Source organism: Plecotus auritus (assembly GCF_963455305.1).
Source record: "Plecotus auritus genome assembly, chromosome: 11".
NCBI lineage: Eukaryota > Metazoa > Chordata > Mammalia > Chiroptera > Vespertilionidae > Plecotus > Plecotus auritus.
In genome coordinates, this window is record NC_137777.1 from 40,611,169 (window position 1) to 40,627,051 (window position 15,883).

A 15,883-nucleotide genomic window follows, 5' to 3' on the forward strand; every position below is an offset into this window, starting at 1 on the left:
CCAGCCATCTTGTGGCGGCCATCTTGTGATGACGTTCGCGAGGGTGTTGCACTACCTACGCTTTTATTATATAGGATTTGTTAATGTTATTGACTTTGCATTATTATAGGTGATTTGATATTCTCAATCTCCTACTTCCTTTCCTCTATTAGAACACAATTTTTAGTCAGTGTTTACATTATTATGTAAAAAGAGAGAAGCAGATAGTATTTCATAACAATTTCCTTCATTGCATTGCTTTTATTTTTTGGAATCAGCATTTGCCTCATTTTTTTTCACCAGTATAATTTTCTATTAACTGATCATTGTTTCAATTGCTCAGCTAGAGCTGTTGTATGACTGCCAGCATTGCCACTCCCCGAGGCTCAAACATACAGGTAATCTCAGTTCTGTTCCCACACTGGAGATCTCTGGCTGAAGCCCCACTTCCTCCTTCCCCTAACTGGGGCGGGCTTTGGGCACACCTTTGTCTCAGAACTTCCATTGGACACTTTTCTGTTGTATTTACTACTTTAATAATGTGCCTTCCTTTTTCTTGTTTATCTGGAGTACATTATCCAGAAATTTCCTAAAGAGAAAATAGGGGCAAAAGACTGATAATGATGAGTTTTTCTGCTCCAACAATGCCTGGAAATTGGTATTCATGCTGATCCATTGCTCTGGTGAGCACAGAGACACTTGCAAGGGAAGGGACACTGATGTATAGTCCTGGCAGAATAAAGGAACAACTGCACTTGAATCTTTTCTCATTTCCCCCAGGATTCCTTTCAGCTTCCCTGAAAGTCAGTCAACTTCACTGACTTTTCTAGAAGTGATGATCTGGAGATAGAAAAATACTCCTAGGTAACTTAAAAGTCTCCTGGAAACACTCAGAAAAGGTTCAGGTGGCATCAAGTTGGCCCAGTCATTCTGTGAGCTACTGCAGAGAATTCTGTTTTATGAACATTGGAAAGAAAGAAAAGCTAATCAGTGAGGAATTAATATTAGTGGAGGATCTTCCTATGATACTCTGCTTCATCTGAGAACAGACCTCACCTACTCTGGCCACAGGAATAGGCATGTGACCAAAGCTGGGCCAAATACAGCACTTCATGTTTCCTTGACTCCAGGGACTGGCCTAAGGAATGATAATGAGTTAATATAAATTGTTGAGTTCTTCTCCTAGGATTTTGCAAACCGAAGCTGGAAGAACCAGCTTTCCCTGCTGGTTATGGAGTGGTTAGGATATGTGCCCAAAGCTACCTGTAGCAGTATCTTCTGCCGTGTGCAAAAACCAGTGTTTGGGGTTCTCTACTCCAAAAAATTGAGGTGAGAGGTTTAGGGCTGTATTGATGGGCTCCAAATCCTTGATCCTGTTCAAGCCTGGCTCCACCTTCATCCTCTCACATGGGTTACATCCCCCTTTGCTTCAGCTAGTTGAAACTAAGTTTCTGTTACCTGCAACAAAACACATCTATTTAGCTCCATCTTTCTAAGTGCCTACTAGGTGTCTCTCTTTGGATGCTCCTTGGTACTCCAAACTCACATCTATAGTACAATTCATCTTTCCTCCCTTCCCCACTCTACCTACCCAGTTCCTGTATTTTCTCACAATATCTACCCAACCGTGTAAGCCAGAAATCTACAGCTCTACCAGACTCCCTTTCTACCTGATCCCCACCCTTCAAGATCTAATCAGTTTCTAAGTGTTATTCCTTTTCTACAGTATTTCTCCTATCTGTTACCCTGTCTTCTACCTTAGACACCCCCTCTGCTTCTTTTTCCCTTTCCTCACTGTACTGAAAAGGCCAAATCTCCGAATGCTTACCCTGCCCACTGCCTGCTGAATGGAGTCCTCTCCTAATAAAATTTTCGGCAACCCTTCTGGTCCCAAATGATCAGTGACACCAATCAGATCCTCTTCTATGAGGATATCTGAATCTGAGACACAGAAGGCTACTCAGTTGTTGCAAAACAGAAGATGAAGATATGCAGAGAAGACAGGAGTGATGACAATGTAGATACTTTTGAGTAAACAGAAAATGGGTAAGCAGGAAGCTATGACTAGTCCAAACCTACTCCATGTATTGAATGGGAGATAAAGGCCGGAGTGACAGAAACAAACAGGAATGAAATCCCCATAATGGTTGGGGACAAACTCTTGCTGTTGAGGAGGCAACAAAACGATTCCTAAATTATGTGTGTACTCCAGCATGTGTGAAGCATGGCTGGGTGTCAGTAGATTGGTTCCTGTAAGCTTTGTGTGTTCCCATGAGATTCTTCTTATTCCTAAAACCTCAGCCCACAAACACTATATAGTCTGGCCACATAAATTAGTTTCCCAACCACGTGATGTTCTGCCATATCTGTTTATGTGCATATACTATTCCAAGTGGAACAATTCTCATCTCCCAATACCCCTAACTTCTGGCTACCACTTGCTCATCATTTAAGACTGAGCTCAGGCTTCTTGCAGCTTTCTACAACCCAACCACGTTAGACTCTTCCTTTATTCCAAACATGGCACTGCATATTGTAATTGTGTGTCCCCACAACTAGAATATGAGTTTCTTTAGAGAGCAGAGATGCTGTTTTGTTCCCTTTTTTATCTCCAGTGCCTGATCCAGTCCCCAGCACAAAGTGGATACTTAATGCCATTGTTTTTGTTAAAGTTCCATTGCCTTGACATTTTCAATAACCAATACATTTGATAGCCTTTCATTATCACTCCCAATAGGTCTACTTGCAGCTTGAAGTGTGCCATGGTACTTCAGACAGTGATATGGAATCACGGCTTTGTGCATGAGATTTCCTCAGTTCTGAATGCCCTTCTCATTCCTGTTCCCTAACTCCCTCCAAGAATGGAAGCAGGAAGACCAGAGTTAAGGGTTGCTGCAGTAGTCCAGGAAAGAGATGATGATGGCTTGGACTAAGGAGCGCTGGTGGAGTTAGAGGGAGTGATCAGTTCTAGAGGTGGAACAGTCAGTACTTGGTAAAGAATTGGGTATGAGATGAGGGAGGGGGCATAACAATGACAATTAGGTTTTTTGGTTTGATCAGAAAGAATGGAGAAGCAAGTTACTCGTACGAGGTAACTAAACATTCAGATTTCTATATAATCAGATTTCGTGTCTAGATTTTGCTAATATGTGCAATACTTAAGGAATGGGAATAGTGATTTTTTTCTTTTTTGGTGCTGGTGTTGGGTTTATATTTATAGTTATTACTTTTTAATTTTCTATTTTAACCATTTAAAGTATACCATTCAGTGGCATGAAGTACATTCAGTTGTTTGTGTACAATCATTACCCCCATCTAACTCTAGAATTTTTTTCATCCTGCCAAACTGAAATTCCTTACCTACTAAACAATAATTCCCCACTTCTCCCTTCCCCCAGTCCCTGGTATCTACCATTTTACTGTCTCTATGAATTTGACTACTCTGGGTACCTTATACATGTGGAATCATATAGTATTTTTTCTTTTGTGATCGGCTCATTATCACTTAGGGCTGTGGTCAGCAAACTGCAGCTCACGAGCCACATGCGACTCTTTGGCCCCTTGAGTGTGGCTCTTCCACAAAATACCACGGCCTGGGCCAGTCTATTTTGAAGAAGTGGCGTTAGAAGAAGTTTAAGTTTAAAAAATTTGGCTCTCAAAAGAAATTTCAATCGTTGTACTGTTGATATTTGGCTCTGTTGACTAATGAGTTTGCTGACCACTGACTTAGGGTAATGTCTCAAGTTTCATTTATGTTGTAGCATATGTCAGAATTTCCTTCCATTTTAAGGCTTAATACTATTCCAGTGTATGTATACACAACATTTTATTTATTCACTCATCCTTCAATGGACACTTGGGTTGCTTCCACTATTTGGCTATTATTAATTACTAGAGGCCCAGTGCACAAATTCGTGCACCAGTGGGGTCCCTCAGCCTGGCCCTCTCACATCCCCCAAGGAGTCCCGGATTGTGAGAGGGTGCAGGCCAGGCTGAGGGACCCCACAATCGAGACCCGAGAGGGACTGGGGAGGTTGGCCAGCCGAGGAGGGACTGCGGGAGGGCTCCAGGGTGTGTCTGGCCTATCTCGCTCAGTTCTGATCGGCCGGACCCAAGCAGCAAGCTAACCTACCAGTCGGAGCATCTGCCCCCTGGTGGTCAGTGCACATCATAGTGCCTGGTCGACCGGTCAACTGTCTGCCTCTTGGTGGTCAGTGCACATCACATTGAGCGGTTGAGCGGCCTTAGTGTGCCATTAGCATATTACACTTTGATTGGTTGAATGGACGACTGGACAACCAGACAGGTAGCATATTAGGCTTTTATTATATAGGATGCTGCCATGAACCTGGGTGTACAAATACCTGCCCGAGTCCCTGTTTTCAATTCTTTTGGGTATATACCCAGAAATGGAATTGCTGGATCATATGGCAGTTCTATGTTTAAGTTTTTGAGCAACCACTATATTGTTTCCATGGAAGCCACAGCATTTTACATTCCCACCAGAAATGCACAAGAGTTCCAATTTCTCCATATCCTTCCTAACACCTATTTTCTTTTTTAAATAATAGCCATCCTAATGGGCATGAAGAGGTACCTCATTGTGGTTTTAATCTGCATTTCCCTAATCATTTGTGATGCTGAGCAACTGTGCATGTGTTTATTGGCCATTTGTATACCTTCTTTGGAGAAGTTTCTATTCAAGTCCTTTGCCCAGTTTTGAATTGGGTAGCTTGTTTTTTGTTGTTGAGTTCACAATTACTTTGTAAAATTGGAAGGTTCCAGGGACACAACAGGTCTCTAGGGCATGAGAGTAAGTGTTCAGAATAGTATGTAAATGCTAGGGTCTTGGGGAAAAGGCAGAAAGAGGGAGTTAAAAAATATTAAAAGTCTTATCTTAGGAAGGAAAGAGTACAGAAAATACCTTCCCAGGATTCTGAGCTGATTTTAGTAATGTAGTTTGGTAACCTTGTGAGTTAAATAAGCATTGGTGGCCACACTGAGAACCTAACCACTATTTAAGAACATTACTGCCCTAACTGGTTTGGCTCAGTGGAAAGAGCGTTGGCCTGCAGACTCAAGGGTCCCAGGTTCAATTCCAATCAAGGTCATGTACCTTGGTTGCAGGCACATGCCCAGTGGGGAGTGTGCAGGAGGCGGCTGATCAGTATTTCTCTCTCATTGATGTTTCTAGCTCTCTATCCCTCTCCCTTCCTCTCTGTAAAAGATTGATGAAATATATTAAAAAACAACAACATTACTTATATAAAAATGCACTGTCTTATAATCCTCTAATTAAAAGAATTGGTATAAGTGGAATATTACGCTGCTATAAAAAGGAAAAGACACCAGGGGGGTGAGGGCATGAGCAGGGGGGCAGGGGGGGCAAAGGGGTATAAGGACACACATGTAATACCTTAATCAATAAAGAAAAAAAAAGAATTGGTATATAATTCATATATTGTATATGTTTATGACTATTTCTATACTAAAACCTAAACTTGGAAAGTAAGTTGGTTATACTCATGGATAACAAAAAGAATTATTATATAATTATTATATAATGGTTTTAACTGAGAATATAATGTAATATTTTTTAATTACCCAAAGTTGATATACATAAATCACTTGTGGAATCTATAACAATAAAAGCATAATATGCTAATTAGACCAGACAGCTGGACGACCTTCCAGACGAAGCTGGGGCTACGATGGCTGAGCCCCTTGCACGACTTTCGTGCATTGGGCCTCTAGTACCATTATAAGAAAGTAAACATGATAAAGGGCTACAGAATACATAATCATGACATAATCGATAGAAACATGAAAACAAACCTATCATCTGAAGATACAGACAAGGGTTGCAGAAAAGGAAGGATTACATAGAAATTAGTGAAGCAGCTAGCGAACACAGTACTACTGGCCGCTGGTAATAGGTAACCAACTTCCAAGAATAATATCCAGTTTAAATTATATAAGTTTTATTATTTTTAAAGTAAACATTTAACTTAATTGATTGAAAGTGGATAAACTATTGGTAAAATGTTACATGACCTAGGTTAGATATTCTATATTATAGATTTAAAGTATAATTTATATATTTGAAAACATGACATTATTTTAAAGTATCTCCAGGGTTATTTTTAATGTTATGTACTCTATAATCTCCATAAATAATTAATAGTTAAGAAAACATACCATTCTCTAAAACAAAACAACAGAACTTTCACTAATACGAAACTAAAGATGAGCTTTCCATTTCTTGTCAGGATCCGTGTTGCTAACTGTGGAAAGAAAAATAGATTAAAATTTTAACAGTGGGTAAGCAAATTCACTGGATTTTAAATTATTTTCTGGCTAAAAAAAGCATTCATTCCTAAAATAATTTTGTTGCTCAATATAAATTTGGTATTTTTTTGTATATTTGAGAACAATGATGAAGCTTCTACACAAAATTCAATCTTTGAACCAGTTGATTTTAAGGATTAAACTTTTATAAAGATTCTTAATTTGACAAATTAACCTAACACTAGTAAACAAGTGTAGAATGACTGCTTTAGTATCTTTGAGTTTACTACCTTTAGGACTACTAAAACCTATAGCTGTTCCCAAATCTTCTACATGTAAAATTCTTCGTAGATCTTGTGGTCTAGGAGAAGAGAAGCTATTTTCCACTACATGCCTTTAACTGTCATTCTGGTGGGTGAGGTCTGGAACCTCTAAGCAAGATTCTAATTCCTGTGCGAGTGTTTGCTTCCCATGTGTGGTCCACTGGCCTTTCATTATTGACCCTTTCTAGTGCCTGTCTCTAACTTATAGTGATATTCAAGGGAGGACTCTACTGGGTGTTATTTTTCCTAAAAGGAACGAGTTCATTTGTAAAAAAAAAATTTAAATGCCGGCAGTAAAAGAATTAAAATTCGGAAGTACACTTACATATCATTCCATCTTTTTCTAATTTTTTCAAATGAAGCAAGAGATTACGTTCAGCCACGATATGTAAATTCTCAGGAGTATTCTTAAAAAAGAGAAAGAAAACATTTTTCTTAAAAAGGGACAGAGTTAATCCTTTTGAAACTGAAAAAATGCAACAAAAAGAAAATTTTAACTTAAATTTATTAAAAAATTTTTATTTTAATGTTGACACTATTACAAATGTCTCCCATTAAATTCATTTTTATATAATAATAGCCAAAACTATTTCAGCTTGTACATGTCTTGCTTCAGGCACCGTATTCTTATTTATATTCCTATAGATAAAATAGATTGTAAGTTCCATAAAGATAGTAACAGTATGGTTTGTTCACTACTGAACATCAGAGCTTAGCATAATGGCACACAGTAGGACCTAAATATTTTATAAATAATGAATAAATGTAAAAATTATTCTAGATAGCTTTGATGATGCTACAAACATTGGCCCTATGGTTTGTTTATTAGATTATATGATGATAACTTTTCACATTTAGTTTTCATCCTGGATACTTTTCTTTGGACTTCTCTTAAACATTGATGTTTACAGTGCGTTGTATCATTGACTCTCTTCTCTCTCTTTCTTTTTGTTAATACTCACCTGAGGATATTTTCTCCATTGATTTTAGAGAGAGTGGAAAGGAGGGAGGGAGGGGTAGAGAGAGAGAAACATCAATGTGAAAGAGACACATTAATTGGTTGCCTCCCGCATGCGCCCCAACCAGGGCTGGGGACTGAACCTGCAACCAGTTCAATGCCTGTGACCAGGAATCAAACCCAAGACCCTTCAATGCGGGGACTGATGCTCTAACCATGGAGCCACAGTGGCCAAGGCTCTTCTCTTTTTACTAACCCAACTTGCCACAGCACTATCATGCATTGTTAATTCCCAAATATAAACCTCCAACCCTAAACTCCCCTTTAAGCTCCAGTACCATATCCTATTTCCACCAGTGTGATCTAGAACACATTATGTGACTCCCTTGCCCAAGATCTTTGAGTGTCATTCCCAGGTTTCTGGCTAAAGTTCAAATTTGCTAGCATGGCAATCAAGGCTTCTCATGACCTCATCATGCTTGTCTTTCCCAACTCATTTCCTGGGCCTCCCTTCCTGACCATCTATGCATTCATATGTGGTTTCTTTGTGGGATTTCAAACACACACAATGCTCTTTTATTACTCCCAGTGTTTAAACACATCTTTCCTTCTATTTAGATCCAATTAAATGATTTAAGTTTCTGAAGCTTTTCCAGAGAAGCCTCATTATCTTACATCTTCATCAGGCAGAATTTATCCCTTTCCTTATGCCCTGACATACTATACATAGGCCTTGGAGGAAGCCTGGTGTGATAGAAACAAGATTTGAATATCTGACATCTGACATTTGAGTATGTGACATCTGCTAGTTTTGTGCCCTTGAAAAAGCTACTTAGCTTACACTTTCTGAGTCAGTTTAAAAATATTTTTATTGATTTGAGAGGAAGAGGAAGAGAGAGAGAGAGAAACATCAATGATGAGAGAGAATCATTGATTGGCTGCCTCCTGCATGCCCTCCATTGGGGATAGAGCTCGAAACCTTGGCATGTACCCTGACGAGGAATCGAACCATGACCTCCTGGTTCATAGGTCGACTCTCAACCACTAAGCGACACTGGTCAGACCTGTGTTGGTTTTTTAATCTATTAAATTGGAATAATTATATCTTTATGCAGTAAAAATTTGAGATATTTGAATTAAGTGCCTCAAATCACATTTGTAAAGGTAAAGCATTTAAATAGAGCAACTAGCACACAAAAATGTGCTAAAAAATGGGAGCTATTATGATAGTATTACAAGTATGTGTTGTTTTAAATATATTTTATTGATTTCAGAGAGGAAGGGAGTGGAAAGAGATAGAACCATCAATGATGAAAGAGAATGATTGATCAGCTGCCTCCTGCAAGCCCCTCACCGGGGATCTAGCCCACAACCTGGGCATGTGCCCTGACTGGGAATCACACCATGACCTCTTGGTTCATAGGTCGATGCTCAACCACTGAGCCAAGCCGGCTGGGCTGTTTTGTTTTTTTTAAATGAGTGTACTTTTCCTTTCCATCAATACAACTTTGTGTTGAACATGAACTGAGTCCTTTGAGGGCAGGGATCTATAGCCATCTTTAAATCTCTGTTTTAGTCAGTGTATGGCACATGGAAGGTAGTCAATAAATGTTTGTTGAATGAATAAATCCTTTGCAATACTTAATGCCATTCTATTTGCAACAGGTATTTCACATATAAACACAGTGAATACACAACTGAATACAATTCTGAATGCTAAACCAGTATTTAGGCATGGACAGGTACTTGATGATGACTCATCTGTGAGAGTTATCAGAGAGTTCTGTCTGTACTTACAATAGAAAAATACCCCCAATAGCCCTAGCTGGTTTGGCTCAGTGGATAGAGCATCAGCCTGCAGACTGAAGGGTCCAAGGTTCGATTCTGATCGAGGGCACATGTCTGGGTTTTGGGCTCCATCCCCAATAGGGGGCATGCAGGAGGCAGCCGATCAATGTTTCTCTCTCATCATTGATGTTTCTCTTTCTCCTTTCCTGTCTGAAATCAAATATATATATATATATATATATATATATATATATCTCCCCCAATGTACCAATGAATAGTCTCAAGTGACTCTAGTCTAGCATTATGAGGAAATGCACTCTTTCACAGAATTTAAATATTTACATTACCCTTTTGCCAATGGCAGTCTTTTATCCTTAGCCATTGTAACCCTTAATCCATCCCTTCTTTCTTTCTCTTTCTTTCTTTCTTTCTTTCTTTCTTTCTTTCTTTCTTTCTTTCTTTCTTTCTTTCTTTCCTTTCTTTCTTTCTTTCTTTCTTTCTTTTTCTTTCTTTCTTTCTTTCCTTTCTTTCTTTCTTTCTAACATCCCTCCCTTTTTAAAACAAAGCACACTGAGTGATGATCTTTTTTTGATAATTTGGGCCTTTAGGATATTAAGGCCCCTGCCTAATGTAATTGGCCCCAGCTCATCTTCAGATACAATTTCATGTATCTTCTGGCTGTACATTGTGGTGGTGGGAGTTTTTAAACCCAGATAGTCTAACACCAAAGCCTACATGCTTAAACTCTAAGCTATATTAACTATACAGCGGTATCTAATAAACATTCAATGAAAAACTGAATTACACTAATTGACTGCCACATACTAGGAGGGCTGCCATACAGTGATGTGCTCAAAGGCCACCGCAGTGAGGGGTTCTCTCTATGCACTAAACTTCTCTACTCATGTTCCTTACATGTACTTTCTCCAATGTCAGGCATCGCAGCTATCCTCATTGCTAGTATCCCAGTATCTGTATCTAGCAGATTGCCTCTTCTCACTTACAGCAGGTAATCAAGATGGCTAGAACAACACACAAGTTATTCCAAAACTTCATCATCATGCTGTTGGGAACCATCTCATACAGAATGAAGTGTATGGTTTAATGGTGGCTCAGAATGGTTATTTTTGTTCTCCAGGTTTTGTTTAACTTCTCTGTTCTAGAAAGTTGAGGTTTCAAAACTATACAAGTAGCATTTACAAAATTAACAGACTTATTCTGTTCTGGGAGGTGATAAGATTTTTATACCTATAGTTTATTAGATTATTCTAATAAAATTATGACTATGTACAAATAAGATTAAAAAATTACCTTGTAAATAATTTTTACAAGCTCCATTACTGTAAATGATTTATCAAAATTTTCATGAAATACTTGAAGAATCTGCTGTTCTCGAATATTTCTGTGAGAAATGTATTGTTGAATTTTAGCTTCAGCATTATGGATTACGGGGCCATGTCCTGAATTAGAATAATTATAAAAATTATTTCAACCAGATAAAAAATATTAAGTATAACTGGAATTCATTCATTTTATTTAAAAAGAATTCATATGATGTATTGAAACAGCATACTAAATACACAACAGGAGAAACCAGGATGGCGGCATAGGTAAGCACCTAAACTGCTGCCTCGCACAACAATTTCAAAACTACAACTAAAAGACAGAACGGACACCATCCAGAACCACAGGAAAGCTGGCTGAGTGAAAATTCTACAACTAGAAGGAAAGAGAAAAGCTCACAGAGAATTGGAGGTACGGCAAAGGGTCTTTGTGCGCACAGAGAGGAAGGGCGGCTGAGAGCCTGGCTGACTTTCTCTGGTGGAAGGGGGAAGGAAGCCCCCGACCGCACTGAACCCCAGTTATGACTGCACTGAACCCCAGTTCCAGGCGAGCCCCTGGGGACCCATGCTCTTACGGGGGGAATCTGGACTCTTGGGCAGAGACTTGGGAGCCAGGAAGGCAGAGGTCTGAAGGCGCGCGCGCCAGTGCACACAAAGGCTCTGGAGGTTGCCACAGGCTTTCCCTAGTGGAAGGGAGTCAGAAGCTCTTGACTGCACTGAGCCCCAGTTCTGACTGCACTGAACCCCAGTTCCAGGCGAGCCCCTGGGGACCCACGCTCTTGTGGGGGGAATCTGGACTCTCGGGCGGAGACTCGGGAGCCGGGGAAGGCAAAGGTCTGCAGGCGCGCACACGCGCAAGAGCAAGGCTGACTGGAAGCCAAGACTGTCTGCTCCGCCCTGAGACTCCACCCCATCCAAGCTGAGCACAGAGGCTATTGCAATTTGGCAAGTCTAATCCTATAAGGCTGTCTCCAGCACCGAACTTCTCCCAGCGCAGACACAGCTGATCCTCACAGCCAACTGGCCTGGAGGTCAATTCCTCCCAGTGATACCAACAACAATCAAGACTTAACTACAACAAGGCTGTACACACAGTCCACAAAGGGGTGCACCAAGAGTGTCCACCTCAGGTTAACTGGGGAGGCCGACCCACTGGGCCATATAGGAAACCTAGCACACAAATCTACCCTACCAACCCAGGGAAGCAGTGAAAATGCAGCGTCAAAGAAACAGATCACAAACGAAAGAAATGGAGGAAAACAAACGACTGGATATAGAATTCAAAACCACGGTTATAAGACTTTTCAAGAATATCCTAGAAAAGGCCGATAAATATAACGAGACCCTTGAAGATATGAAAAAGGACCAACTAGAAATTAAACATACACTGACTGAAATAAAAAATATTATACAGAGACCCAAAAAACAGACTAGAGGAACACAAGAATCAAGTCAAAGAATTGAAATACAAAGAAGCAAAAAACACTCAACCGAAAAAGCAAACAGCAAAAAAAAAAAAAAAATCCAGAAAGTTGAAGATAGTGTAAGAAGACGCTGGGACAACTTCAAGCATACCAACATCAGAATTATGGGGGTGCCAGAAGAAGAGAGAGAGCAAGATACTGAAAACCTATTGGAAGAAATAATGACAGAAAACTTCCCCCACCTGGTGACAGAAATAGACTTACAAGTCCAGGAAGCGCACAGAACCCCAAACAAAAGGAACCCAAAGAGGACCACACCAAGACACATCATAATTAAAATGCCAAGAGCAAAAGACAAAGAGAGAATACTAAAAGCAGCAAGAGAAAAACAGTTAGTTACCTATAAGGGAGCACCCATATGACTGTCAGCTGATTTCTCAACAGAAACTATGCAGGCCAGACGGGAGTGGCAAGAAATTTTCAATGTGATGAATAGCAAGAACCTACAACCAAGATTACTCTACCCAGCAAAGCTATCATTCAGAATTGAAGGGCAGATAAAGAGCTTCACAGATAAGAAAAAGCTGAAGGAGTTCATCACCACCAAACCAGTATTATATGAAATGCTGAAAGGTATTCTTAAAGAAGAGGAAGAAGAAAAAAGTAAAGATAAAAATTATGAACAACAAATACCTATCAATCAACAAGTGAACCTAAAAATCAAGTGAATTAAAAACCTGAGGAACAGAATAATCTGGTGAATATAATAGAATCAGGGGCATAGAAAGGGAGTGGACTGATAATTCTCAGGGGGAAAGGGGTATGGGGGGTTCAGAAAGAGACTGGACAAAAATCATACACCTATGAATGAGGACAGTGGGGGGAGGTAAGGGCAGAAGGTGGGGTGGGATCCAGGTGGAGGGGAGCTATGGGGGGAAAAAAGAGAAACAATTATAATAATCTGAATAAAGATTTATTAAAAAAAATAAATAAATACACAACAAATAAGAATTATTTGGAAAACTATATAGATACAAGACTTAAAAATTACCTACAATGCCACAAAACATTAGACAATTATATCAAAACCATATAAAATGGTACTGTGTACATTAAAAAGTATAAAATAAAAATATAGCAATAATAACAGGAACAATAGTAATGAGAGATAATATTTATAGAGTACTTATTTTTTTTCCTTTTAATCTTTATTGGTGAAAGTATTACATAGGTCCTCCTTTTCCCCCCCATTAACCTCTTTCAACCCTCTCCTGTCCCCCCTTTCCTCTCCAGGCCCTCACCACCCCATTGTCTGTGTGCATAGGTTATGCATATTGGTTGATCTCTTCCCACCCACCTACAAGTTCTTATTATTTGCCAGGCCAGCTCTAAACGCTATATATTATTTTTTACAAGAATCCCAAGAGGTGGGTACTATTATTATCCCTTGTTGGTAGCAGAAACTGAGGCATAAGGAGGGTATCTAACCTGCCCACAGTCACACAGCTAAGGAGTGGAGCTGGGATTCTGACCCAGGAGCTTTCACCCACTCCAGTCTCTTACCATTGTGCTATACTTAACTATAGAAGATTGAAAAGGGGAATATAAAAGTAGCTTCATGGAAGTGACACTATTAAAAACTCACAGGAATCACAGTAGAAATTTAAGAATCTTTTGTATAGGCTTGTAATTCAGAAATGTTGATTACCCGGATAAAGTTATATTGAAATTTACATGCTCTTTTAACACAGTGCAAATTAATATATTACACAAGTCTGCCAGAGGGATGTTTAAAATATGTGAAGAAAAAAATGCAGAAGCAGGCTAACCTATTATCATGTAACAAGCACGAGCACCACAGGTGTTGTTAGAAGACTGACCACCATTTACTAGCTGCCTGGCCGCGAAAGTCTCTGAACTGTTTCTTTAGCTGTGCAATTAGGACACCACTACCTACTTCCCTGGGTTTTTGTGAGGACCACAGCTAGCTGGAAAGGTCCCTGCAGGTACCTGATGGGGAGCAGGCTTCAATATATGGTAGCTATGGCTACGGAACATAATTTACATATAAGCTCCTGCTGTGCTAATAAGCCAGTTCACTGGATTCACCAAAACTAACACTCTAAGGGCCTTTCCTAGGCAGCCTCTCATTAGCTTTGCTTGAATGTAAGTGCACCAATTCTCTTCACTTTAAAAATAGCTGTCAGCTTCCATTCCTTTTATGTCATAATACTAGAGGCCCAGTGCACGAAATTTGTGCACTGGGGGGGGGTGTCCCTCAGCCCAGCCCGTGCCCTCTCGCAGTCCGGGAACTGGGCCTCCCTCTTCGGGGTGATCAATTGTGGAACCCCCTCCCCACCCGCCCCCACTGATAACCCCACTGGCCAGTGACCTGGGCCTCCCTCTGTGGGCAATTGTGGGGCGATGGCAGCCCCCTTCCCCCCTGCCCCGGACCAATCGTATTGTACCTGCCTTGGCTGGCCTGGCGCCAGTGTGTGTCATAGCGTGGTTGTCTGGATGGTTGTTGTGCTGTTTGGCCATTTGGTCGATTTGCATATTACACTTTTATTATTACAGATTAATCCAAATCCCCAGGGTAGGTTTTCTACCTCATCAGCAGTAGAAACCCATGAGAGAATAGGAGGGTAGTAAAGATACTGTATTTTCAGATATTTCTATGGCTCTTTGGTTAGGAACAAGTTAGAAGGGCTTAAAAAAGTTAAGTAATCTAGTCTTTTTTTCCCTTCTGGGCCCTACTGTTGGGTCCTGTGTGTTTCTTAGCTTTCAGGATGGAGTGGAAATTCATATTGCAGAGCAGTGCAGTGACACCTGAGATACTAATGACAGGTTTCTTTTTCTGGATAATCAAGATAAATATATGATTTTACAGTTCATATGGAAGATACTATTGTAATAGTGTGAGTTAAAACAACTAAAAGCTCAGACTTTGTTATCCAAATGTTATCCATGGTTACATGGCTAAAATGTGGTCCATGACAGAAATCAGGTTAACAAAATTGAAGATCACTTATGGAATGAAAAAATTTTCTTGTTCCACTGTAAGTTATTTCCTTGTTTAATAATTCCATTAATAGCTGTTTAGACATTAAAAAATAACCCTCATATGTTTATAAAAAGTTATTAATATAAATTGTGGCTTTAAAAAAAATTGCATGGCTAGACAGGAGCCCTGGTTAATAATTTAAAGAAGCAGTTTACATGTCTGACTTCAAGGCCAAAAACACAAAGACCGCCTCCCCCACCCCCACACCAAAATGAACCTTTCTCATCATCTGCTACAAATGGTTTACCAGATTTAAAAATTACCCACCTGGGGGTGGGGGCGCAGGTAAAGGCATGTACTGGGGGGTAGGGGAGGCCGGGGGGGAGGTCAATGGGGAAAAAAAAAGGAGACATATGTACTACTATTTGTAATACTTCAAACAATAAAAAAAAAAAGAAAAAAAATTACCCACCTGGATATATAATACCAGCTTTGATTTTCAATAACATTTTTAGGGAGTTCATATAATCATAGAGGTCTTCAAATACAGTTGTTCCTTCCCCTAGGATGCAATCTCCAGAAAAGAGAGCATTTTCCTCCTCTAAAAGTAGAGCCATATGATCATCAGTGTGGCCAGGTGTGTATATAACTCTGGTTGAAAGAAGAAATAGAAACAATTATGAACTCTTAAGCTTAGAAGAAATTTTGAGAAGCAAATTATTCTCTATCCTTACCTCTGAACAAGACACAAATAATGTCAGTAAGTTAAAAGCTAC

General features: G+C 39.8%; 1 protein-coding gene across 1 annotated transcript in view; it reads right to left on the minus strand.

Annotated features, from left to right (window-relative positions):
- Positions 1 to 4,287: 4,287 nt before the first annotated feature.
- The window catches only part of LACTB2 (lactamase beta 2), a 45,040-nt gene continuing 33,444 nt past the window's right edge, over positions 4,288 to 15,883 (minus strand). Inside the window, exons 4-7 of the mRNA XM_080646872.1 lie at positions 15,580 to 15,758; positions 10,648 to 10,796; positions 6,916 to 6,997; positions 4,288 to 6,263 (exon numbers count right to left, since the gene is read on the minus strand). Of these exons, the coding sequence (XP_080502998.1) occupies positions 6,220 to 6,263; positions 6,916 to 6,997; positions 10,648 to 10,796; positions 15,580 to 15,758 (454 nt within the window). The 3' untranslated portion in view covers positions 4,288 to 6,219. The remainder of the gene's footprint in view (positions 6,264 to 6,915; positions 6,998 to 10,647; positions 10,797 to 15,579; positions 15,759 to 15,883) is intronic.